Here is a 27,760-nt window from a genome sequence, read left to right on the forward strand (position 1 = left end):
CTCGGGCTCACTTTGAATCTGCGCGGAAGGAGGGCCGCAGTCAAGTTTCGGGAAGTCTGGAGCCAGGAGTGGCTTGAGGAGTGGAAAGTATGCCCTGAGTCCCATTCATTGCTAATGTCCCATTGAAAATGAGAACGGCATGTAATTTCTTCTATGCTTCCTCATGTTTATCCCTTTCGTTGTATGCGCACTCTCTCCCCACCCTTGCAGCGAATTGTTTTATTATCCCCCCCCTTCAATATCTGGTAATTGAGTATACTTGGAAATAACCGGGTGTTATCTTTAGGGATAGGGACGCGGGTGGCGCTGTGGGTTAAACCACTGAGCCTAGGGTTTGCCGATCAGAAGGTCAGCGGTTTGAATCACCGCGACGGGGTGAGCTCCCGTTGTTTGGTCTCAGCTCCTGCCCACCTAGCAGTTCGAAAGCACGTCAAGTGCAAGTAGATAAATAGGTACCACTCCGGTGGGAAGGTAAACGGTGTTTCCGTGTGCTGCTTTGGTTCGCCAGAAGCGGCTTAGTCATGCTGGCCACATGACCCAGAAGCTGTACGCCGGCTCCCTCAGCCAATAAAACGAGATGAGCGCCGCAACCCCAGAGTCGGTCACAACCGGACCTAATGGTCAGGGGTCCCTTTACCCCTATCCCTATCTTTAGGGATAAATCCATTTTAAATGGGTTTATATACATGGAATTTGGCAGTTGATGGATCTTTGCCTACATCCGATCATCTCTTGCATTCAGCACTTGCTCATTTTCAGCCAACTGTTCATTGCTGGGATTGTTTTATTATTAAAAAGAAGCCTGGCTAATTGCATGCAAAATTATACACAGAACTGTATTAAAAATACATACTTTATATGCATTAAAGGTCAAACGCTGTGCAGTACTCCATTTCTGCGGCATAATTTTATAAGTATATTAATACATCTACATTTTTATACTGTTATATGGATTTTGTATGAATCTGTTCACATACTCTTCACTTTAGGAAACCTGGGATGTAAATGCATATACATTGGTTTCTTAACAGCTTATTTCTTGAACATTTGGGCTCCTGAGCGCCACAAACCTGGAAGTGAGTGTTCCTGTTTGCGAACTATTTTTGGAAGCTGAACGTCCAACGGGTCTTCCATGGCTTCCGACTAGCTACAGGAAGCTCCTAAAGCAAATCTGAAGCCGCGCTTTGGTTTTCGAACATTTTGGAAGTTGAACAGACTTCTGGAACAGATTCCGTTCAACTTCCAAGGTATGACTGTATGTGTAGTGTAGTGGTTAAGAGTGGTGGACTCGTAATCTGGTGAGCCAGGTTCGCGTCCCCGCTCCTCCACCTTTGGAGGAGTCACACTTCTTTGAAGTCTCTCAGCCTCACTCACTTCACAGAGTGTTTGTTGTGGGGGAAGAAGGGAAAGGAGAATGTTAGCCGCTTTGAGACTCTCTAGGGTAGTGATAAAGCAGGATATCAAATCCAAATTCTTCTTCTTCTTCTTCTTCTTCTTCTTCTTCTTCTTCTTCTTCTTCTTTATATTAGTATTATTAAACTGCGATTCACCCTGAGGTCACATGGCAGGTCACAGCAATTTAAAACACAATGTTCAAACCCCTTTAAAATGAATAACTGTAAAAGAACAAGAGTAGTCTGGGTCCTAATACAGCTGTAGATTCCTTCCTTGCAGGAGATTGAACTAAATGTTCCTCAGGCTCCCTTCCAACTCTCTGATTTATGATTCTATAATATATATGCTGAAAGGAAGAATGGGTTGAATTTGGCATGAGAGAACAGTTTGGGTTTTGTATGCAGCTGAGGAAAAAGGTTGCTAGCAGTTGCAAGTGGTTTGCACTCAGACACTTGGAGAGTTTCTTTAAGCCTGCTTCCCACCTACTCAGTCTGTATATTTGTGCAACAACATTTTCTTTGGTATATTTGTACAACAACATGTGCTACAAATGCACTGCAAATATTCACTATCCTCCCTCCTCTCACATACCCCTACATCTCTCTCCCAAACTACCTCTCTCCCCCGATCTGTCCCTCTCTCTCTCTCACACACGGGTGCCTGCAGAAATTTGGGGGTGGGAGGCTATGGGGGGGGGGGGAGATAGAAAAGGTGGAGCAGCCTAACTTCCACCGAAAAGAATGTTGTCCGTACATTTTGCGTCATATCTCAGGTTCCAAAAATGCTAGAAATTTGCTCTCTCTTTTTAAAACGAAAGATAGGAATTTGGGGGCTATGGTTCACTCTGGGGCCATCAACGAAGGGGTTGGGTTGGGAGTTCCTGAGCTGTCCTTCCTAATCCTATTCCTCATAGTGAAGCAGATTCACCACATAGGAATTCAGTGAGTGTGAGAGATTCTTTCCCAGTGATAAGGCTGCTTCCCCCCAATTTACCCATGAGAGATCAGTGACTTGTACCTACTAACTGATTTAGGCTTGTCCCATGTCGAGAAAGGTCTGAGCAGTTTTTAGTGTGCCCCACTGCTTCCCCCAGGTGTCACTGGGAAATTGGAAGGGGGCGGGCGAGAGACACCCCCCCCACGAGCCTTTCCTTTCCACACTACGAGGCAAAGACAAAGAGAATCTGCTGCACATTACCAAATGTAGGAATTCACTGATAAATGCATCTATGTACTGGCTCAATAGGAAAACTTTAGAAATTCTTAAGAAATCACTTGTCGTATCAATCTTCTCAGTTCCAGTGGCATGTAGGACCCAGGGAAGTGAGGTACAAGAGGAGAGGTTAGTGAGCCCACCATAATCCCTGAGATCAGGACGATATCCTGCCCAAGAGTATCAGACTTGATTCAGGGACCAGGGAACTGTAAATGCTTTCCTTTGTACTGTGGTGGAGTAAGTGTGAAAGACTATATTTGAGTGAAGGGGCATGTCTGGTGTTAGAATTCCTGCTCCATGATTGCAGTCATGGGATTTTTGTCTATCACATGACGGTGTATGTTTTGACTCCAAAGAGTGGGAAGTGATAGAGACAGGATGTTTGTGTTACTGTGTTCCGTGAAGTGGGATTATTGTCCTTTGTTTTTCCCCCCTTTGCTGTCTGATGCTAGAGAGAGAAGGAGCCATGTTGCAGTGCTCTGTGTGTGTTTATATGTAAATAAAGTAGATTAGCCAAAATGCTGAGTTGTTGTGGTCTGTTACACAAGCTGTGACGACTCTGCGGATCCCTAAGTGTGCCGATGTCTGTTGGCATTGGTCGCTGTGATGTGTGGGCTGAAGAAAGCTTTTGAAGCTCCCGAACAAATGACCAGAAGGGAGGGAACATGCCAGTCAGGCATGTGACTCTACCGGGATCCTACTCGAGTGTAGGACGAGCTCCTGACATCTGGATCTCAGGTTCTACCTGAGACCACACATTTTTCTGTGACATATCTATGCTGTCTTGATGATGCATCCTGAGATGTATTATGGGAAACTTTGAAATACGGATGTAAACATTGTTTGGGGCTCCTGGCTGCTTCATCTTTGTACTAGTGGGGAGCCTTGTTGTAACAATAAAGATCAGGCCTACAGGCTACTGTTTTGCTTCTATCTCCTGGGTGAAGTCTCTTGCTTGTGACCCCCAACCTGAACCTATGGGAGCCAAGGTTAGGCGATTGTGGGGTGCTCCAAGTAGTTCCTTATACACAGGAAACCTGCTCTTTACCTCTGAATTGGAGCAAACGTTGATCTGCAGAAAACCCGATGAACATTTGCTCCAATTCAGCAGTAAAGAGCGGGTTTTCCCCGGGAGGGAAACGTGGACAAGCCCAAGGCTGTTAATCTATAATATAGATTATTGTATTTCATATTAGATTATTGTATTTTAATATTCTGTTTGGAAGCCATCCAGAGTGGCTGGGGAAGCCCAGCCAGATGGGCGGGGTGTAAATATATTATTATTATTATTATTATTATTATTATTATTATTATTATTATTAAGACTTGTGTGCAGGCGATATACTCAAGGCTATATACAACCCTGTGCTAGCCATAAAAGCATTGCTGCAAGTTAAATGAAGGGTTTCAGCCAAGGAGGTTATGAGCTCAGGACTTTGCACTGAGATTGTTTTAAAGTCCTCCTCACATCCCCTCTGAGTTTGCTCGAACATGACCTGTATAGCTCTTTCCTCCTCTCGTCTTTGAGTAGCTTTGGCCAAACCTCCCTCGATGCATTGTGCTTCTAGACTGGGAACACTTTACAGAGAGGTGCTTGCGGAGAGCAAGGGCACAACATGATGTGGAGGACCAGACATTCCTGCTTCACCTCTCCTCTATGATCTAGGAAGACTAGGACTGGGGGACATGTGGCTGGGTGACTAGGACAGCAAAGGTAAATATCAACCTCCTTCTCCCATGATCACTAGCAAGCCGCTGCCAGCTCTGCAGAGAGTGACTACTGCACACAAGTCAGATAGTTGTTCATTTCCTTGACTTCTGGTGTTCCACAGGGCGGGTGCCACTACCAAGAAGGCCCTCTGCCTGGTTCCCTGTAGCTTCACTTCTTGAAATGAGGGAATCGCCAGAAGACCCTCGGAGCTGGACCTCAGTGTCTGGGCAGAACGATGGGGGTGGAGACGCTCCTTCAGGTAGAATAATTACCAGGACATGCCAATAATTAGACAGTGCAGTATTGTTGCATTTATTTATTAAAATCTTCCACAGACAAATATATATATATATTTGAATAAATACATCCTGGCTAGATTGTACATTCCAGAACACCTCCATTTGGGATTCGTAGCCGGTGGTGTTGTTAAGATGTGAGGCAGGTGTTTAACAGAACAGAGCCCAAATTTGTCTCTCACACACACAAAAATAAAATATAGAGAGGTAGCTAGGTTGGCCCGTTAGAAACTTTCAAAAATTCATCTTGGGGCAATACTTTTTTATTAGAACAATAACAATACCACAAAATAGTATGGAGTATGCAAGCTTTCAAGTGCTCCATCACTCTTCACCAGATGGTTAAAAAAAAATGCAAAGGAACTTGGAGGGGGGAAAAATTATATTATATAGATATATGTTTGTATTCCAGGTATCCAGGTCTGCATTTTCTAGAAAATAAGTGCCACATTTTTAACCAGTGCTTTTCTGGCCAGGATTAGCCAGTATACTTCCTGTGCCCGAGCAAGGATTTTAAACCAGTTTTCCCAAGTTCTCCATTTAAGCTCTGCTAATTCTCAGGTTATCAGCTTTGTGCTTCCACATTCCTGTCCATATTCTTTATTTCTGCTGAACAACATGCTGGGCTCTGAGATCAAGTGGGCTCAGTTGGCTGCACAAGGTAGAAACAAAACAGGCAAATAATCCCTATAGATTTCACTGGGTTCCTTTCTAGAGTCATTTTGCGACTAAATGTTTTGGGGATTCCACTTCTGCCCACTGGAGGAGTCTTTAGATGCTTGGGAAGAAAGCTTCGGGAGCGGACCGAATTCTGCAAAGCTGCTCCGAAGAAGCTTATTGCTGTAAGAGGCTGCGGGTGAATCTCCTTTCCTTCACCACTGACTGCAATTCCGAAAACTCTGGAGGAAACTGTGGGTTCGGTAAACTGGGAGGGTTTGGTTTTGAGTGTTGTAGCTCTCTGCCCTTAGGGAGTAGCAAATCTACAGAGCAGAAACATCAAGAAAGCAAGATACATCACATGAGTAAGAGGTAGAGCAGAAATAATAATAATAATAATAATAATAATAATAATAATAATAATAATAATAATAATATATTTATACCCCGTGCATCTGGCTGGGCTTCCCCAACCACTTCCAACAAAATATTAAAATACAGTAATGCATCAAACATTAAAAGCTTCCCTAAACAGGGAAGAAACAGCATCCGTAGCTATTAAAACGATGACTCTATCACTGAGACAGAAGAAGAGTCCTGCTGAATCAGACCAATGGTCCATTGTGGTCCAGCACCCTGTTGTCTGCTCTCAACCAATCACACACAACTTCTAAAAACACATTTTTGCTCTCCATTCCTGTGTTTGTTGTTGCTGGGTGACTTTCTCAAACCCTCCAGCACTTCTCCGATGGAAATAGAGCTGTCCTATTCCGTACCCTCCAACATTTCTCCCATGAAGACAGGGATGCCCTGCCACAACCTCCAACATTTCCCCTGTGAAAATAGGGACGTCCTAAGGAAAAGCGGGACATTCCGGGGTCCTGCCAACTCCTGCCAGCCTAGCAGTTCAAAAGCACGTCAAAGTGCAAGTAGATAAATAAGTACCGCTCCGGCGGGAAGGTAAATGGTGTTTCTGTGCGCTGCTCTGGTTTGCCAGAAGTGGCTTAGTCATGCTGGCCACATGACCTGGAAGCTGTATGCCGGCTCCCTCGGCCAGTAAAGCGAGATGAGCGCCACAACCCCAGAGTCGGTCACGACTGGACCTAATGGTCAGGGGTCCCTTTACCTTTACCTTTTAAGGAAAAGCAGGACATTCCGGGGTCAAATCAGAAACTGGTACAGCTTCTGCACACCCAGAACTGTCCCTGGAGAAGAGGGGTAGTTGGAGGGTCTGCTTTCTTGCGTCACCCATGTTCCTTACCAAGCAGCCGAGGAAAACCATGAGAACAGTTCCCAACACAGCGGATACACTGATCAGAATGATGGCCCAAGCAGGCAGGCCTTCGTCCCGTTTGGGGTTTTCTGCAGAGAAAAGATAAGGGTTATGAGTCAGGCATTAACAGAACTATGCACATACACGCTCCTTTTGCGGGTTACCATAATGAGGAGGGAAGGCCAATGGCCAGGGGGGCCAACAATTTATTGGAAAGCCACAGGTTCCCATCCCTGGTGTTGACTGCACCGTGCATGCATTTAAAGCGCATTCGATGCACAGTGAAAACAGATGGCTTTCGGTTCATACCCTTAGGATGTTTCTGCTCATGCCCATCCAAAATCTGGGTTGCTGCAATTGCCACCCGTCAGATTCTACTAGTAGTGCCTTCTGGAGCAACCGAGGACAAGTCTTTCAAATATTTGAAGACCACTATCATGCTCCTCTCCCATTTTCTCACAACCAAGCTACACAAACCTAGTCCTTCCAGCTGTGAAGAGGTAATGCCTTTCACAGCCTGTGCCATTTCAGGCTGCCAGTGAGGGCTTCTATATCTGGACCTCCAGTGGAAAAAGCATATCCCTGCATGTAGGAAAATAATACGCCAGGGAAACACTCAGGTCAAAGCCTTCTTCACATAATGTCTTTGTCTGCACAGATATTTATGTCTAATATGGGGACCTTAAGTGCTGTGTTGTAATACCAATAAATAATCCTACCTGTGGTAGCATTTGATGCTGAAGTTAAATCTGTGGTTCCAGAACTCATTGTAACATTGGCACCAGGGGTGGGGACTGTTGTGCCTGTATCGGGGGATGCAGTGCCCCCTGAAGCTGAGGTGCCCGTTCCAGTGGCTACTGAGTCCGGTGTGGCAGTGCCAGAGGTTGCTGAAGAGGAGGTGCCTGTGCCAGAGGTTTCTGGGGCTGATGTGGGTGCACCAGAGCTTTCTGGGGCTGATGTGGGTGCACCAGAGGTTTCTGGGGGTGATGTGGGTGTGCCAGAGGTTTCTGGGGGTGATGTGGGTGTGCCAGAGGTTTCTGGGGGTGATGTGGGTGCACCAGAGGTTGCTGGGGCTGGAGTGGTTGCGCCAGAGGCTGCTGGGGCTGGAGTGGTTGCGCCAGAGGTTGCTGGGGCTGGAGTGGTTGCGCCAGAGGCTGCTGGAGCTGGAGTGGTTGCGCCAGAGGCTGCTGGAACTGGAGTGGTTGCGCCAGAGGCTGCTGGAACTGGAGTGGTTGCGCCAGAGGCTGCTGGAACTGGAGTGGTTGCGCCAGAGGCTGCAGGAGCTGGAGTGGTTGCGCCAGAGGCTGCAGGAGCTGGAGTGGTTGCGCCAGAGGCTGCAGGAGCTGGAGTGGTTGCGCCAGAGGCTGCTGGAGCTGGAGTGGTTGCGCCAGAGGCTGCTGGAGCTGGAGTGGTTGCGCCAGAGGCTGCAGGAACTGGAGTGGTAGCGCCAGAGGCTGCAGGAGCTGGAGTGGTTGCGCCAGAGGCTGCAGGAACTGGAGTGGTTGCGCCAGAGGCTGCAGGAACTGGAGTGGTTGCGCCAGAGGCTGCAGGAACTGGAGTGGTAGCGCCAGAGGCTGCAGGAGCTGGAGTGGTTGCGCCAGAGGCTGCAGGAACTGGAGTGGTTGCGCCAGAGGCTGCAGGAACTGGAGTGGTTGCGCCAGAGGCTGCTGGAACTGGAGTGGTTGCGCCAGAGGCTGCTGGAACTGGAGTGGTTGCGCCAGAGGCTGCTGGAGCTGGAGTGGTTGCGCCAGAGGCTGCAGGAACTGGAGTGGTTGCGCCAGAGGCTGCAGGAGCTGGAGTGGTAGCGCCAGAGGCTGCTTGAGCTGCTGTGGCTGATAAAATATGATTAAACTTTATTAAAACGTTTTAGAGGCATAATTCTAGTCCTGTTGAGAAGTTTGGCTATGCGAGTGCCTTTACATCTCCCTTTACATGACACCTCTGCATTGCAGGAATTTTAGTCTTTCCATACATCAAGAAAATTCCTGGCATGTCCTGGTTTTCAGGTGTAAAAGTGGTGCCAGGAGCTGCTGAATTCCGAAACCCGACTGTCGTGCAAATTATACAAAATGTAGCGGCTTTAGCTGCTAGTCGACAGCCGAAAAGTGACACTAGAGTAGAACACGGATGAAGACCCTGCTCGCCTTCCTTAATGGCTTTAAAGTCCTTCCAACAAAAGTGGCCACTATGTCTTCATCACATGTCAACATGCCAGACATTGGCCTGATCCTAGCAAGGCGTTCCTAGCTTGGAAGTAAACCAGATAGGGCAGATACCGTATTTTTTCCGTGTATAAGACTATACCCCCAGTATTTTTTCAAGTTTAAAATTGGGGGTCGTCTTATACATGGATAGTGCATATGGGGGATTTCTTTATTTGGAGTCCCAAAAAATAGGGGTCGTGTTACACAGTGTGTGTGTGTGTGTGTGTGTGTGAGAGAGAGAGAGAGAGAGGGAGGGGGGGAGTGTTATACATGGAAAAATATGGTAATTTCCAGGCTGAAATTGACGGAGTTTATCAAGACAAGGCAAGATTTTTGCCATTGTGGGCTGAGCGAGATGAGGATTGCTTTTGGAGAGCAGCTTAATTCTCCAAATGGATCACTGAGATATGATTACAGTGGTACCTCGGGTTACATATGCTTCAGGTTACATACGCTTCAGGTTACAGACGCCGCTAACCCAGAAATAGTACCTCAGGTTAAGAACTTTACCTCAGGATGAGAACAGAAATTGTGTTCCGGTGGCGCGGCAGCAGCAAGCGGCCCCATTAGCTAAAGTGGTGCTTCAGGTTAAGAACAGTTTCAGGTTAAGAACGGAGCTCCGGAACGAATTAAGAACTTAACCTGAGGTACCACTGTACTGCCAGAAAGGTTGAATAGGCATTAAATTGGATGGGGGAAATAAAGGCTGACATTTTTATGTCAACAAAATGCTGGGCAAATAGAAAGAAAGGATGAGACCCGCATTCACAAGCAGTACCATTCCCATGTTAAACACTGATCTGGAAGCATCCTAACAAATTCCTTATGGCATGAGCTTTTGGGGGCTATAGTCGGGTTGCCAACTTCAATAAAAAATGGGGTGGTGGTGGTGGCAGGTAAGTCCCACGCCACATAATCAATCACACAATTTGAATGGCACTTCCCATCAACATTGAAGGATCCCGGCCTCCTCAAATATTTTACTGGGGAGGGGCAAAGGGACTTCGGCCCCTAGGAGTTGGCTCCTATGGTTGCAGTAAACTTGCTCTTGATTTGAGTGAGTTTTTTTTATTTGTAAGTCAGTTTGAAGAACTCCTTGGGGCTACAAAACAGGATCCTAAATAAATATTATTATTCTTTAAAACACACACACCATTTTGAATACGGGGTTATATACGGTGCCCACAAATAACTCCCCCCCCCAAATACACATAATAGAAATTTAGATTATTTTAAGCTGCTCCTCCAGCTTCTCATATTTCAAAAGAAAGAATACTTGCTTCATGAGGGCTAGAAACCTTTAAAAAAACACATATTTGTTCTGGAAACTGGTGATTTCTGCAGGACGTTCTGGGATCAAATCAGAAACTGTAATGGCTTCTATAAATCTGAGACTGTCACTGGAAAATAGGGACACTTGGAGGGTCTGCTAGGTACCCCATCCTCCCACTGATTCTCCCTCGCTAGTACCCTCCTCATTTGCCGTAGGAGAGAAGCAGGGAGCTGCAAGTTTCGTGCTTCTCTTGTAAGGTCTGTTTTCCAACCCACCTCTATTTTTAGGTAGGATTCAACTGCACGCTGGCAAATTCAGATTGTGCAATTATAGTTGATTGGGAGGTCTTGCACAACACCTCCGCTTCTCCAGAAGAACCTGACGTTTGCAATAAAAAAAGCGACGGGGGAAATGCGCTAGGAAGTGTGGCTTAATGCTTGCTTTGATTCAAATTCATCTAAGCTCCCTTGGAAACAAATCAGAATGAATGCTGAACAAAACAGCTTGTCTGGAAGCTCCGTGGAACCTGGGAATCTAGCATGAAGAAGATCTAGAGGCAAAAACAAAAACAAAAAAACCTTACCTGTTAAGTTAAGGAACAACAGCAAAATAATCCACAAGGAACGCTTGGACAATTTCGGCAGGTGGTCCATTGCGGCTTTAGCAGTGTGAGAGTCTGGATAAGCTCTTCCTAAAGCTGTCGCATTTATAGCAGGTGGGCCAGACTAAATGTGCCACATTTGATTGAGAAGGTGTGGCACACCTTATTCATCTTAATGGACGGTCTCTCCACGAAGGGCAGGGCTCAGAATGAGTCTTTGAAAGAGCTGATATGATTAATCTTGCCCTTTGTTTGTTTTGTGACGAAAATAGGAAATATCTCTCTCGACAAGATGAGTGGAAGAGTTTGTGAATGCTTCCCTCCCCCCCCCCCCGCCCCCTGCGATGCAAAAAAAAAAAAAAATTTAAAAAATCCTCAGATGAGGTTTCTATAAAAAGTGAGCGTGCGTCAAGCGATTGTTAAGAGGGTGAACAGGAAAAAATTCACTTCCAAATGAGCAAGAAATGACGAGTCACACATCTCAACACTCCCCCCCTCAAAATTGCTTACATACCAGGAGAATGGCAGCACAGAGAGAGAGAGAGAGAGAGAGAGAGAGAGAGAGAGTCAGAAACCACTTGTTACAGAAGAGGAGGAGAGTGAGAATTTAGTGATGGGAGAAACTGGACAGGAGTAGGGAACCAATTTTGTTCTAAGGTCTAAGTTGCCAAAAATATTTTATAGGGATGCTTGCTGCCCTCCCTTGTGCAAGCATGTATGAACACACACAAATGCAGCCACATGCACAAGACTGGTTAAAATGTCACAAGAGCAGATATAGAGGCTGACATATGCCTAGACATAGCTGGGATTTGTTTGCCAGACATAGCACCCGGGAAAACCTGGGCATATGGCAACCATGGAAGTGTTGCTTTTTGGGGGGCAATTAGAAAAACAACAACACCAACTCAAAAACTTTTCACTTTTTGAAATATCGCAATCCTAAGATAATGTTGTTGTTGTTTAGTTGTTTAGTCGTGTCCGACCCTTCGTGACCCCATGGACCAGAGCACGCCAGGCACTCCTGTCTTCCACTGCCTCCCGCAGTTTGGTCACACTCATGCTGGTAGCTTCGAGAACACTGTCCAACCATCTCGTCCTCTGTCGTCCCCTTCTCCCTTTGCCCTCCAATTTTCCCAACATCAGGGTCCTTCCCAGGGAGTCTTCTCTTCTCATGAGGTGGCCAAAATATTGGAGCCTCAGCTTCAGGATCTGTCCTTCCAGTGAGCACTCAGGGCATAGAATTGTAGAGTTGGAAGGAACCCAATGGTCACCTGGTCCAATCCCCTGGAATGTAGGGATCACTTCTGAAGAACCCCTGGCAGATGGGCATCCTACCTCTGCCATGAAGCCTACAAGGAAGGAGAATCCACCACCTTCTGAGGTAGCCTGTTCCACAGCCAAACAGCTCTTACCGTCAGGAAGTTCTTCCCAATGTTTAGTTGGAATCTCCTTCTAATTTGAATCCATTGGTTCGGGTCCTACCCACCAGAGCAGCAGAGAACAAACTTGCTCCGTCTTCCACGTGACAACCCTCCAGATATTTGAAGATGGCTTTCATATCACCTCTCAGTCAATTCTTCCCCAGCCAACTTGATTCCTAGACCCTTTATCATCTTGGTCACCTTCCTCTGCATGCGTTCCAGCTTGTCAATATCCTTCTTTAAACTATGGCACCGAGAACCTGGCACAGCACTCCAGGTGTGGTCTGACCAAGGCTGAACAGAGCAGTACCATTGCAGACCCTCCAAGTGTCCCTATTTAGAGAAGCCATCCTGGTTTCAGATTTGTCCTGAAATGTCCCACTTTTCCTTAAAAAGGTAAGCGGATGACTCTGGGGTTGTGGCACTCATCTCGCTTTACTGGCCAAGGGACCCGGCCTACAGCTTCCGGGTCATGTGGCCAGCATGACTAAGCCGCTTCTGGTGAACCAGAGCAGCGCACAGAAACGCCGTTTACCTTCCCGCAGGAGCGGTACCTATTTATCTACTTGCACTTTGATGTGCTTTCGAACTGCTAGGTTGGCAGGAGCAGGGACTGAGCAATGGGAGCTCACCCTGTCACGGGGATTCGAACCGCCAACCTTCTGACCGGCAAATCCTAGGCTCTGTGGTTTAACCCACAGCGCCACCCGCGTCCCTTAGGACGCACTTTTCCTTAGGATGTTCTTATTTTCACTGGAGAAATGTTGGAGTAAATGTATGGAGTAAGACGACCCTCTGAGCTGTCTGAAGGCAATCTTGTATAGGAAAGCTTTTTTATGTTTAATGTTGTATTATGTTTTTATATATGTTGGAAGCTGTCCAGAGTGGCTGGGGCAACCCAGTTAGATGTATGGGGTATAAAGAGTAAAATTATCATTCTGGAATGGAGCGTCCCTATTTTCATCGGAAAAATGTTGGAGGCTATGCTATTGCTTCCCTTAATCTGGACACTCCACTTCTGCCTATATTCTGAATGTATTGAACATTTCACATTTTCCTCTTCTTATTTTACTATTTTATGTTTATTATTTGTGTGTTGACTTTATGTAGCTTTTCCTTAAAAAAAAAAAGCACCTGGAAAAATAAGTTGAAAACATAGACTCATGAGAATGCAGGATATTATTGATGGAAACAGGGCAATAGCAAGCACTTTCTGTATCAGGAGGATTGATGAAATGCAGGTATAACCAGGACGTTTTGCTCTATCAGATGTCATAGGATATGTCCCAATCTTCCCAATCAAGCTGGCCATGTTATTTTTGGCTCGTGTGGAATGGCAAAGGTCTCCATCTCAACTCCCTACAAAGGCTGGCCAGGTTATGCTATAACGTGAGTCAGAAAATCCTTCAAGCATCTCTCTCTAGGACTAAGACTATAACAACAGCAGCAGCAGCAGCAGTAGTAGTAGTAGTAGTAGCAGTAGCAGTGATAATGGTAATGACAACAGCAAGAATAACAAAAATTTCGAAACGGGCCATTTGCTGCCCTGTCATGACACCCAAAATCAGTTGCCTGAGGCAGCTGCCTCACTTAGCCTCTTAGAAGCAAAACATTTAGGTATAATTTGCTATAATTTTTGGAGGTTTTGTTGTCGCTGATACTGCCCTTTCCAAACAGAACTTCTTATTTGAAGTTTGGGAGCATTTATTCTCAAGGATTCTGGAGACGATAATAACTGAGACGTATGCGAAGTCATTGCAGAGCCGACGAGGAGAGATGTAGAGTTGCAATCTGCCTTTCCTGTTAACTCTGGAAAATAATTAACACTAATTGGGCAGTTGAGGAAAAGACTCAGGGTTGCCCATCAGGAAGCGTGAAATGAGGGCTTCTGAAAGTTGTTACCCCTACATTTTTAAGGCCTTGGAGATGCTATGTTATCTCACCTCATTTTGTACACCCAGTGCCTTTTTTTTTTTTTTAAGAAAAAGGGGTGCTGGTACTCACCATGAAGGAACTTAAATTTTTTTGGGGGGGGGGAGTGCAGGTACTACATATCCTTGAATACCCCCAGAAAACCCCCACTGTGTATACATCAAGAAGATACTATGAGAGCAGAATATGAGATCAGAAATTTCTTCCCAGAGAGCTAATGGGAGTTAAACACAGACAGAATTTGGAGCCAAACAGAGTGGTGGTGAATTTACTTGAAATTCTGGTTTATCAACTTCAGCGGGAGAAAGGCAGGCAGGATGTGATAATTCTTCCCCAGAAACAATATATTACCTATAGGACAATTAATCAAGCTTGCAGAAAATGAGCCAGCGCCAGAGACAAGATCCAGTCACCTTTGCCAACGTCTGATATTGCTTCTTTGTCGGAACAGGAAACAGAAGATGACTGGGTTTTTGGCAGTGATTCAGAAGACTAGGGAATATCCACCTTTGTGGGATGAAGCCCAGCGCGTGAACCCAGGTCACCAGAGGTAAACATGGATCCAGTATGGACAGATGGAAGACACCACATGAATCCGCAGATTCAAAAATGGTTTATTTAACACAGACGTGTGAGTTGGGCAGCAGGGCAAGGAGGTCAGGGGACCCAACTCTGTTGCTCCTTTCCTTGACATAAAGAAACCTCAAACTCTCAATAAAGAAATTTAAACTCCAAATGAGGACACATGGATGACGAGGGAGTCAAATGGGTCTAATGGAAGTGAAATATACTCAGAGTCGCAAAGTGATTTCATGCTCTTTATTCAGCTCATAGTGGTGAGGAGGAATGAATGAATGTCCCCTCACAGTATCTGCTTTATATACATTATTTACACAATGGGCTGCACATGATTGGCTAATTCTGGAATTCTACTGTAAGCCAATCAGGTTGTGGATTCACTTCTATCTGGAGCAGGATTGGGTGGTTCCTGCCAACCAATCATACTGCTGCATTGTTCTAGGACCAATCAGACTGCTGCATTCTGAATCCTATTGTTCTAGGACCAATCAGACTGCTGCCTTTTGGATCCTATTGTTCTAGGACCAATCAGACTGCTACAGTTTGGATCCTATTCAACTCAGTACATAACACCCCTCCCCTCTAAGTTCCAGTCCTGCCCGGGAGGTCGCATTCATAGTCCTCAAGGTATGCCGGCGGCCTACGTGTGCGTTGTGGCCTGGGGTGTTCCCTGGTCCGGGCTCCGGGTTCTGGCTCGTGTTCCAAGGATGCTGGCTGTGATGCGGCTGTTTGGTCTGGTGCAACCGGCTCGCTCAGTCGTGGTTCTGGTTCCGGTGTCCTTTCGGCCTCACGGGTCCTCTCTGTATTTACTGATTCTGCCTCTCCTGCTGGCCCCTCCTGCTCTATGGGCCTCACCGCCCCGCTGTTCCCTTGGGACTCCTCTGACCTGTCCTCCTCCTGGTTTTCTCCCGGGAATCGTCGCCGTATCTGGTCGCAGTGGCGGCGCCAGCATTGCCCCCCATCCGTTAGCACCTCGTACGACACGGGGCCAGTGACCCTGGTGATTGTGGCGGGTACCCATGCTGGGCCTGCCCCAAAATTCTTTGCGTACACTGGGTCCTGGGCCTCGAAGGTCCGGGGGTTCCTGCCTTCCCCCACCACTACCTCATCCTGAGCTCTATCGGGGTGAAGGCGGTCCAATCTGATTGCAAGGCGCCGACCCATTAGTAGTTCAGCGGGGCTCCGGCCAGTCGTTGAGCTGGGGGTGCTGTGCTGTGCTAGAAGGAATGTGGCAAGGCGGTACTCCCAGTCCCCTTGCGTCATGCGGCGAAGGGTGTCCTTGGTGGTCCGCACCATGCGTTCTGCTTGGCCATTGGTGGCAGGGTGGAACGGCGCCGAACGGATGTGGCGGATGGCGTTCTGTGCTGTGAAGGTTTGGAATTCTCCTGACGTAAATGCAGTCCCGTTGTCTGAGACGAGAGTGTCAGGGAGCCCGTGGGTTGCAAACAGCCTGCGTAGTACCCGGATGGCTGCGGACGTGGAAGTGGACGGTACCAGTGCGACTTCCAGCCATTTGGTGTAGGAGTCCACCACTATGAAGAATGTTTTCCCCTGAAAGGGGCCAGCGAAATCCACATGCAGGCGTGACCATGGTGCTCGGGCGGACTCCCAGGACTGGACTGGGGCCCTTGGGGGATCTGGGCGGGATTCTTGGCAGGCCTGGCAGTGTTTGACCCAGGCCTCTATCTCTCCATCGATCCCCGGCCACCACACATAACTCCTGGCAAGGGCCTTCATTCTTACTACCCCTGGATGTGTCTCGTGTAGGGCTGTGAGGACCCTTTTGCAGAGGGGCTGGGGAACAACGACTCTGCTTCCCCATAACAGGCACCCCTTGTGGGCCGACAGTTCATGTTTGCGGGTTGTGTAGCCGGCGAATTCTGGCCCGGGGCTGCTGCTGGGCCATCCCCTCCACACCCAGTCCAGGACCCGGGAGATGACCCTATCTTTCTTGGAATGGTGTGCAACTTCTTGTGCCTGAATGGGGCGGTCGGGAAGCAGCTCCAGGCTCATAACCTCTTGTGCAGGTGCTGGGTCAGGGCCTGTTTCCGGTAGTGGTAGCCTGCTGAGGGCGTCCGCATGGCCCATCGCCTTCCCAGGTCGGTGAATCAGTGCATACTGGTAGCTGGCAAGGAAAATTGACCACCTGAGGACGCGAGGAGACAGCACTTGGGGGGTCTGCTTTTCGGGGGCAAACAAGCCAAGCAACGGCTTGTGGTCAGTCACCACGGTGAAGGGCCGCCCGTACAAGAAATCATGGAATTTTTTTACTCCCTTTACGATTGCCAGACCCTCCTTGTCGATTTGCGAGTAGTTCCGCTCGGTTGTGTTGAGTGTCTGGGAAAAGTACGCCACCGGTACCTCTCTTCCATCCGGGAGTTGGTGCCCCAGGACAGCTCCAATGCCATAGGGTGAGGCGTCGCATGCTAGCACCACCGGCAGCCTCTCGTCGAAGTGTGCCAAGACCGAGTTTGAGACAAGCAAGTCCTTGACTGCCTGGAATGCGGCCTCCTGGCGCTGGCCCCACACCCAAGGGGCCCGCTTGTCCAGGAGTCTGTGTAGGGGCTCCGCTACCGCCGCCTTGTGGGGAAGGAAGGAATGGTAAAAGTTCAATAGTCCCAAGAAGGCCTGAAGTTCAGTCTTGCTCTTGGGCGCTGGGGCATCACAAATGGCCCGTACCTTGTCCCCAGTCGGGTGGACCCCTTCTGCGTCCACCATAAATCCCAGAAAGTCCACCTGAGGCACTCCTAGTAGACATTTTTCCCGCTTCACCTTGAGACCCGCCGTCTGGAAACGGTGCAGAACGGTGCGGAGGCGGTCCTCAAACTCCTCTGGTGTGGGGCCGGCAATCAACACATCATCGAAGAAGGGGGTGACGCCAGGAATCCCTTTAAGGAGAGAGTCCATTATATTCTGGAATATGCCTGGTGCCACGCTGACACCGAATTGCAGCCGCTTTACCCTGAACGCTCCTCTGTGCGTCACAATCGTCTGTGCCTCTGCTGTGGCCTCATCTACTGGCAGCTGTTGATATGCTTGGGCCAAGTCCAGCTTGCCAAAAATTTTCGACCCAGCCAGGGTGGCAAGGACATGGCTGACCACTGGCACTGGGTATGCGTGGGCCGTGAGGGCCTTGTTTATGGTACATTTGTAGTCTGCGCAGATGCGGACCGAACCATTAGGCTTGACGGGTGTGACGATTGGGGTTTCCCAGGGAGCATTAGGCACCGGCTCCAGCACTCCTTGCTCTACGAGTCGGTCCAATTCCTCGTCTATACGGGGTTTCAAGGCGAACGGGACCCGGCGGGCCTTGAGCCTGACCGGTCGTACTGCGGGGTCAAGCTGTAGCGCAATGGGGGGGCCCGTATACTGTCCCAATTTCCCATCGAAAACCCCTGGAAATTCCTTGCATATGGCGTCCACGTCCACTTGTAAGCTAGTGTGGTTCACCCCGGTGACAGCTAGCCCCAGTGGTCCAAACCATGCCAATCCCAGTAAGCTAATGTAGGGGCCCTTGACCACAAGCAAGTCCAGTTGCCGCGTCCGCCCTCGGTATTGCACCCTGAAGGTCCCCACCCCCATTGTGGGGACCTTACGTTTCTGGAAGTCCCGGAGGGTGAATGGGGCCGGCCTGAGTTTGGGACCCCCAGTGGGACACAGTTTCCTTAAGGTCCTTGCCGAGATTATGGATAGAGTTGAACCCGTGTCAAGCTCCATGCGGCATGGGGCCCCCTCTATCTGTACCTCTACATAAATTTTCTCTACGTTGGGGTGGGGCAACTGGTATACCTGGAAGTCCGTGAGCTCCGTCGAGTTGCCTTGGTGCGTTGGGCCCCGGGACCTGGGGCTCTTGGATTGGTCATCTGATGCCTGGTGTCGGGTGGGCCGAGCCCGACACACCCGGGCGATGTGTCCCGATTTTCTGCACTGCCTGCACTCTGCGTTGCGGAAACGGCAGGTCCTCCTCTCGTGACTCTCCCCGCAGCTTGCGCAGTTCCCTCCTTCTCGTCGAGGCAGCTGTGGTCTGTGCGCTGCTTGAGTGCGCTGCTGTACTCGGTGCACCTCCTCCCTGTCGGATCCTGAGTCGTCGGTGAGGTCTTCATGGTGGACCCTCGGTTGGGATGGCAGGCTCGGCCGTGCCTCTTGGGTCGACCTCTCGGCAGCTTCTGTTGCCAGGGCCTCCTCCAGAGCGACCTGGAACGTTAGGTCCTTCTTAGCGTAGAGGCGTCGTTGCAGCTTCTCATCCTTCAGGCCACCGACGAGGCGGTCACGAAGCATGTTCTCCAGCTCTGAGAAGTTGCAGAACCGGGCGGCTTGGCGGAGAGAGGTCACAAACCCAGTTATGGTTTCCCCAGGGGCTTGCCGCTTTGCGTAGAAGGCATTTCGACGAGCCACCACTGAGGGCTGCGGCGAAAAGTGCCCCTTCAGCTGTTCCATTATTGTTTTGTATGGAACAGTAGCGACGTCTTCAGGCGCAAGGAGAGCCCGGGCGATTTCAAACGTCTCCTCTCCGCAGACGCTGAAGAATATCGCCCTCTTCTTGGCGTCTTCTTCGTCGGTGACCCCTTTGGCTTCTAGGAGGAAGGTGAAACGGGAGGCGTACGCTTCCCAGTCTCCAGATGCTGGGTTGAATGGCGAGAAGCTGCTGTTGGCTGCCATTCTGAGTTCCTTGTGCCCCGGAGCTGAAGCCTGGATACACGGTGCGAGGCAGCGGTGCGGCAGTTGGCGGTGCTGCGGTGCTGTGTGTGGCAGTCAGCTCAGCGGGATCCCACCTTCGTCGCCAGTGAAATATACTCAGAGTCGCAAAGTGATTTCATGCTCTTTATTCAGCTCATAGTGGTGAGGAGGAATGAATGAATGTCCCCTCACAGTATCTGCTTTATATACATTATTTACACAATGGGCTGCACATGATTGGCTAATTCTGGAATTCTACTGTAAGCCAATCAGGTTGTGGATTCACTTCTATCTGGAGCAGGATTGGGTGGTTCCTGCCAACCAATCATACTGCTGCATTGTTCTAGGACCAATCAGACTGCTGCATTCTGAATCCTATTGTTCTAGGACCAATCAGACTGCTGCCTTTTGGATCCTATTGTTCTAGGACCAATCAGACTGCTACAGTTTGGATCCTATTCAACTCAGTACATAACAGGAAGATAAGGAGACAGCAGAGAAGTTGAATGAATTATTTGTATCTGTCTTCCCAATGGAAGATATAGGGCAGACTCCAGTGCTTGAGGTGACTTTTGTAGGAGAGGAATCCGAGGAGCTGAGACAGATGGTGGTGATCAGAGATAAATGGAGAAAATAAAAACTTGACAGACAGCATCCGAACAAGCATAATGAAAGAACTCAGCTGTGAAATTGATGTTCTAACAAAAATATAGAAAAATATAGAAAATATAGAACTTGTTCCTCAAATCAGCCTCCATAACTAAGGAGTGGAAAGAAGACATTGTAACACCAATTTTTAAGAAGGGGTCAAGAGAGGATCCTGGAAATTACAAGCCAGTTATCTTAACATCTATCATGGGGAAACTGGTGGAAAGTATTGTTAAGGATGGAATAACCAAGCATATAGAAGATAAAGCCTTGCTGAAGAACAACCAGCATGGCTTCTGCAAGGGCAAGTCATAGAATAATAGAATTACCATATTTTTTGCCCTAGAGGACGCACTTTTCCCCCTCCAAAAATGAAGGAGGAATGTGTGTGTGTCCTATGGGGCGAATGCAGGCTCCGAGGGTTGCGCAGAGCTGCCTGCCGTCCCAGGCTCAGCGCACTTCTTCCCATCGCCAGCCCCACAAGCTCGGGGGACAGCGGGGAGGTGGAGCGCGCCTTCCCGCTGTTCGCCGACCTGGTTCTTCCAGCCCCGCACCTGGGGGGGGGGGAAATAATCCCCCCCTTTATTTCCCCCCAAAAAAACTAGGTGCGTCCTATGGGCCGGTGTGTCCTATGGGGCGCAAAATACGGTATAGAGTCTTAGAGTTGGGACCCCCAGGGTCATCCAGTCCAGTCCCCTGAAATGCAGGAATCTCAACTAAAGCATCCATGACAGGTGGTCATCCAACCTCTGTTTAAAAACCTCCAAGGAAGGAGAGTCCACAACCTCTCATGGGAGTCTGTTCCACTGCTGAACAGCTCTGTCAGAAGTTTTTTTGGAATGTTTAGTCGCAATCTCCTTTCTTGCAACTTGAAGCCATTAAGTCCTACCCTCCAGAGCAAGAGGAAACAAGCAAGCTCCCTCCTCCATGTGACCCCACAAGACTCTTTTTATGTTCTTAACCACCATTACCTTCATCCTTCCCAGAAGCCCTTAGTGCAACCTAAAGCCTTTGCAGCACCCAAGAGAGCCTCCTTTGAATGTCTGTTGCTTCCTCTCGCATTCCAGCTCAAGACCGTGACCAGATGCAGACGCCTTGACTTCAGCGTCATTCGACTCCTTTCACTCCCTCCCACGCATCACCGAATTGTGTGACAGCTTGCACAATAATGTGTTGACATTTTGGTTGGTTCGAGAATGGTGGATTTCGGAATGCTCTTTGTGGTTGCTTCCTCTCACCGTTGCTGTAACTTGGGCAGCTGGCTAGGACGTCATCCAACTTCAAAATGGTGGCTGGGAGATGGAGAAGAGAATAACTATTTCAATATTGAGCCAAAGGAGCGAGCCCGATGAGTCCATGGTCTAACTTTCCAAGAGAGGGGATACAGACCTTGAGGGGGTTGGAGAATGTAGAGAGAGTTTTGAGACAGTTGCTGAGGTGTTACTCTCCTCTGATGATTTAGTCCTAGTTATGTTTGATGACAGCTCCTTTTCCTCAGTAATTATGTGTTTTTTAAGCACCTGACTCTGCCATTTCTATTACTTTGGAACAGAATGAACACTTACTCAATAGCGAAAGTACAATGCACAAACAAAGACTCTGTTGGCTGATGGGTACCTGCCACATTCCAGACATTGTGTGGTTCCAGTAACGTTACCTTATCTACCAACTTCAGTAGCTCTCGGACACTCCAAATGCCACCTGAAAGGAATGATGCAGTTTTTCATTTTTGCCTTGGGGTGGCTATTATGAGATATGGGTGGGTGGGTATGTACTAGTCCATATAACTGTATGCAGGGTGGATTAAAATCAATGATTTTTTAATATATATATTTTTTAAAAATCAGATTTTAAAAAAATTAAACCAGATTTTTTTATTTATTCAAATTGGACTTTTTAAATTTAAATTGGGTTTTTAAAATAAAATGCTTTTGGAGGAAAATATCTTTCTAAAGATAGTTTTTTATTTAAGTTACATTATAGTCCAAAGGCTATTCATCAAGAAATAAGGATTTGTTTAAGTTTCTCATGTGTGCTAAAACTCAGTCTATGTTTTTTTTAAAAAAATGTTTAACCATATCAGTTAACAAACATGGATACATGTGCTATAATGCTATTGTTTTAATTGTTATTAAGGAAATGATTATTTTTCTCCTTCCAATAAAGTACAGCAGAAAAGTTGTCCAAATACAAACATTTAACTTATTAAACCTCACAACAGTTTCATAATTATCCATCTGTTTATTTCTAATAGTATAACCAAATCAGTAATTTTTTTATATAACTGTAAAAACTACTCTGAAATTTTTTTATTCCAAAAATGAAACCTTCATCTGGTTGTAAATATTAAGATTATACCAGCAAGAATGAGTCTTTCTGGGGGGGGGGGGGGGATGATTTAAATCAAGTCCCGACTTTATGCATATTGAAATAGTTCAAAAGAAGAATCAGCATTTACTGACAGTGGTGTCTGTGTGGGGAGGGCAAGAGAGGACATTCCATGCCACCTCCCCATAATCTTGGATATATTTATTTTAATGTAGGCACACACACACAAGCAGCTAGTCAACGAGAGGTTTAAAGTGATCTCCAAGTTAAAGTTTAAAGTGATCTCCAAGACCACTCCTATGGAGAGGGGCTGCCAGACTCAAACTCTTTGCATTTTTATGGAGGTGAGCAGGCAGCTCAGGGGAATGCTTCTGGCTTTGATCTAGGCTGCATTCAGATGGCACTTTATTCTGTGCATGTAGCACTCAATGTGTGTGCATTGAAAGAGAGAAAAAATAGCCAGGTACCAGAAAAGGAAGGCATGCAAATATCCCAACTAGAGATACTGAGGCAGCTACCAGTACAGGACAAGCTGAATGGCAGCTGAAGTACACACTGAAAGCACATCCTTTACCAGATGAGTGAAAATTTGAGCTGCTTACGCAATGCTGGATGAAGAAGAAGAGTTTGGATTTGATATATCGCCTTTCACTTCCCTTCAGGAGTCTCAAAGCGGCTAACATTCTCCTTTCCCTTCCTCCCCCACAACAAACACTCTGTGAGGTGAGTGGGGCTGAGAGACTTCAGAGAAGTGTGACTAGCCCAAGGTCACCCAGCAGCTGCATGTGGAGGAGTGGAGACACGAACCCGGTTCCCCAGATTACGAGTCTATCGCTCTTAACCACTGCACCACACTGGCTCCCAATGCTGGATGCAGACAGAAAGTTATGGCTTCAGGCATGCTAGTACAGGACCAATAACATTTTGGCCTGCATGGTTTTCTAAATATTTCCCGTGGTTAGCATACTCTACTGTTTTGAAAGGTCTTGTATCTCACTATTGCATTTCATTTCCCCAGCCAGTAGGACAATGGATGCAGGGCACATTCATTACCAGGGTTTGTACCAAGTACTGTACAAAGATTTCAATGATGCTGCAAGAAAGCATTCACAAAGTTTGTGCCATAGGGGTTCACATGAAGATGCTTCTCATTTCCTTTCTGGCACGAGCAGGAAAAAGGTTTCAACTGAATAGCATCTTAATAAGTCACACACAGGAGCATATCAAGGAAAATAAACAGAAGCTGTGGTAGTATCAGTCACAACTTGCTCTCCGTGATGAGACTAGTTTCACAGGTAACATGGTAGACCTTTTAGAGTTTCATGTTTGTGCAGGGGATGAAATGTTTTTCGTTTGTTTTTTAAGTTTGAAAGCTGGGGCACATCTGCAAGAATGCAGAATGCATGAATAAAGTTGTGTGGCCAAACTTCAAGGGAAGAGGTTATTGTGAGGGCATGTGCTTCCATGAGAGTCTCAGTTTTAGCAGATGAAACAGCAGGTGCCATATTTCTGGCCCAGAACCATCTCAAGGAATAAGATTCGTCGATGGAAATGATGGAAATGCATCTGTACAAAAGGAATTCCTTGGGTTTATTTCAATTTCAGAACAAACTGCAGCAGGCACAGCCAGCACAATCTTACCTGTTTGTTCTGATTTTGGACCGGATCTCAATGTTTGTTAGACAAGGATTTAATGCTTGTTCAACCATGGCAGTCAATGTCAGGATGGCCGAGTGGTATAAGGTGCCAGACTCAAGGCTCATATCCTTCCCAGGCTCCGGGTGTTCTGGTCTCTGAATGGAGGCGTGGGTTCAAATCCCACTTCTGACACTGTGGGTTAAACCAGAGCCTAGGACTTGCTGATCGAAAGGTCGGCGGTTCGAATCCCCGCGACGGGGTGAGCTCCCGTTGCTCGGTCCCAGCTCCTGCCCACCTAGCAGTTCGAAAGCACCTCAAAGTGCAAGTAGATAAATAGGGACCACTCTCCACCGGGAAGGTAAATGGCGTTTCTGTTAGGTGGTGGGTTGACATAGCAGCCAGCACAGCGATTTCTTCAAGTAGCTCTTTATTATGGTAAGCTGGAATAGAACTAACTGCGAACAGCTCAGCCGGCCTGTATTTATAGGCAGCCGGCTGTCAACATTGTAACCACAACAGCCCAGAGTTCCCGCCTAAAATAACTGCCGCGGACCTGAGTGAAAACTATCTACAGACCTGAGTGAAAACTATATACAGTATCCCCCTGTTGGCCCAGGGTGAAACTACACTACATAACACCCCTCCCCACCGAGATAAGGCGTTAGTTACAATCGTAATGGTTTCCTTATATACAGCACTACGCGTAATGGTTCAATTAAGCACAAAAGCATATCGGTTACATTTCCCATACTTAGACCAACAGTGATACCTGTCCAACAACATAGTCCTTTAAATAAGTTGGGCGCTTGGAAACTCTGCCAGACCGCCGGGGACTGGTAGCCAAGTCCGGAGGGCCACACAGTTCTCGCTGAGGCTGTGGTGCGACCCTAGGTGGCGTTGGAACCAACTCCCCTGGATCCGCTGCTGTGGGTGGAGCCTCCGCAAGTGGAGTGGTCTGAGTCTGTTCTGAAACGGCTTGGTTCGGCTCCACGCTGGCAGTTTGTGAGGGAGGTGTAGGTGGGGCCTCGCCATCTGTACATGTCTCTTCTGGAGCCGCAAGCGCAGTTGGGGGCACCTCGGTAGTGTCCAAGTCCCCAACCCTGCGCCTAAGCTGGTCTATGTGCCGTCGCCACAAGCGTCCGTCTTCGAGTGCCACCTGGTACGAGCGAGGTCCAGTGACTCCCACTACTGTGGCTGGCACCCAAGGGATGTTCCCCACATAGTTCCGGGCAAAGACCTGGTTTCCTGGGACAAATGACCGTGGTGCGTTGGCACAGCCTGGGGGTTCAGCCACGGCAAAGTCTGGGTGTAGCCGGTCGAGCGGTGACCTGAGGCGGCGGCCCATAAGCAGTTCAGCAGGACTCCTCCCTGTGGCCGCATGAGGGGTGATGTGTTGCACGAACAAGTATTCGGCGACCCGCTCATGCCAGTCTCCCCGGTCCAGGCGCGCCAGTGCCTCTTTTGTCGAGCGCACCATTCTTTCCGCTTGCCCGTTGCTGGATGGATGAAAAGGTGCCGTTAGGGCATGGCGGATGCCCAGTCCCAAAAGATACCGCTCAAACGTGCCTGACGTGAACTGCGGTCCGTTGTCAGAGACAAGGACATCAGGACACCCATGCGTTGCAAACAGGCCTCGCAGCACCCGGATGACAGCTTCGGTAGTGGTGGAGGGCATCAGGGCGACCTCCAGCCATTTGGAATAGGCGTCCACCACTACCATAAAGGTCCGGCCGTGAAAGGGGCCAGCCAGATCGATGTGCACCCTCGACCAGGGTGTCTTTGGCGTCTCCCAGGTGTGTCCCTTAGCTGCCGGTGGTGCAGGCCTCGACTCCTGGCACGCTTGACAGGCGGACACCCAGGCAGTGATGGCATCGTCCATATTAGGCCACCAGACGTAACACCGAGCCAACGCCTTCATTTTGACAATTCCCGGGTGGCCAACGTGCAGAGCCTCCAGGACGCGCTGACGGAGTCCCTGGGGAATCACGACGCGGTCTCCCCACAGCAGGCAGCCACGATGAGCTGAGAGTTCATGTTGTCTGGTTGCGAAGGGCTGGAACTCCGATGCAAAAGGCCCTTGTGGCCACCCCCTCCACACCCAGTTGAGCACCCGGCTGATGGTGCGATCCTGGGCAGATGCGGAGGCCACAGTGGCAGCCGATACAGGCGCTGCCGGAAGATCCTCAATCAGAAGGAGCGATGAAGCTGGAGCCGGGTCTTCCACAAATGCTGGAAGAGGGCAACGGCTGAGGGCGTCGGCATGGCCCATCGATTTCCCCGGGCGATGGATGAGCCAGTAGTGGTAGGCAGCCAGGAAAACAGTCCATCGCAGCATGCGTGGTGAGAGGACCGGTGGAGTTGGACGATCACCGGCGAGGAGGCCCAGGAGTGGCTTGTGGTCAGTGATGAGGTCAAAAGTCCTGCCATAGAGGTATTCATGGAACCTCTTCACTCCAGCCACAAGTGCCAATGCCTCCTTGTCGAGCTGGCTGTAATTCCGTTCCGTCGGAGATAGTGTCCTGGAAAAGTAGGCGAGCGGTGCTTCTCTTCCATCTGGAAAACGGTGACTAAGGACAGCACCGATGCCAAAAGGTGAGGCGTCGCAGGCAAGGACCAGCGGCCTGGATTCACTGTACTGTACCAGCACACTGTCTGAAGAAAGGAGAGCCTTGACCGCGTTGAAGGCCGCCGTCTCCCGATGACCCCAGGCCCAAGGCGTCTTAGTGCTAAGGAGTCGGTGAAGAGGCTCAGCCACTGTGGCTTTGTGGGGCAGGAACATGTTATAAAAGTTCAGCAGCCCCAGGAATGCCTGCAACTCCGTTTTGTTCTTTGGGGTGGGGGCCTGCTGGATAGCGCGGATCTTGGATGTGGTTGGATGAAGACCGGAGGCATCGATAAGATAGCCCAGGAACTCTACCTGTGGAACGGCGATCTGGCACTTCTCCCTCTTTACCTTGAGCCCGGCCTCCTGGAACCTGGTCAGCACGGCACGGAGGCGCTCGAACAGCTGCTGGTGTGAGTCTGCAGACACCAAGACGTCATCAAAATATGGTACCACGCCCGGAAGCCCTTGCAGGAGACGCTCCATAAGGCTTTGGAAGATGCCAGGAGCCACACTCACCCCGAACTGCAACCGGCGGCAACGGAAAGCCCCCCGGTGGGTGACGATCGTCTGGGCTTCAGCAGTGGCATCATCGACTGGCAGTTGTTGATAGGCTTGGGCAAGGTCCAGCTTAGCGAAGACCTTACCCTCACCCAGGGAATGCAGCAGGTGTTGGACAACAGGAACCGGATAAGCGTGCTGCTGAAGTGCCTTGTTGATCGTGCACTTGTAGTCAGCGCAGATTCTCACCGACCCATCTGGCTTGACAGGCGTGACGATGGGGGTTTCCCACTTTGCGTGGTCAACCGGCTCCAAAACTCCTTGGGCGATCAGTTTGTCCAGTTGTTCATCCACCTTAGCCTTGAGAGCAAAGGGAACCCGGCGTGGCTTTAGCTTGATGGGGGCGACTTGTGGATCAAGGCTAAAGGAGATGGGCGTACCTGTATATTGGCCCAAGGTGCCGTCAAAAACCTCGGCAAAGTCTTTGACCAGACCCTCAGTCTCTGCGTTAGAGATGCAGTTGATGCCGGTGACTTCCAGGCCGAGGGCATCAAACCAGTCTAGCCCTAGGAGGCTTGGCCGCTGACCTTCGACCACCACCAACCGGAGCAGGCCCGAAAAATCCTTGAAGGCGATCCGGAACCGGCCAACGCCTACCACGGGAATGTCGTTTCCCTGGTAGTCTCTCAGGTGTACGCGGTGAGAGTCGAGTTGCCTTTTGGACACTCTGGGTACCAGTCTTTTGATGGTGCTCCATGACACGATGGACAGGGCAGACCCGGTGTCGATCTCCATGTCACATGGAG

At 48.9% G+C, this 27,760-nt stretch overlaps 1 protein-coding gene across 1 annotated transcript in view; it reads right to left on the reverse strand.

The window, feature by feature from the left end:
• Nucleotides 1–4,622: 4,622 nt before the first annotated feature.
• The window catches only part of MUC21 (mucin 21, cell surface associated), a 37,460-nt gene continuing 14,322 nt past the window's right edge, over nucleotides 4,623–27,760 (reverse strand). Inside the window, exons 8-10 of the mRNA XM_080996090.1 lie at nucleotides 7,267–8,379; nucleotides 6,536–6,636; nucleotides 4,623–5,597 (exon numbers count right to left, since the gene is read on the reverse strand). Coding sequence (XP_080852216.1) covers nucleotides 5,452–5,597; nucleotides 6,536–6,636; nucleotides 7,267–8,379 — 1,360 coding nt within the window. The 3' untranslated portion in view covers nucleotides 4,623–5,451. The remainder of the gene's footprint in view (nucleotides 5,598–6,535; nucleotides 6,637–7,266; nucleotides 8,380–27,760) is intronic.

The sequence above is a fragment of the Podarcis pityusensis genome, assembly GCF_964106645.2.
Source record: "Podarcis pityusensis genome assembly, chromosome: 2".
Taxonomy (NCBI): Eukaryota; Metazoa; Chordata; class Lepidosauria; order Squamata; family Lacertidae; genus Podarcis; species Podarcis pityusensis.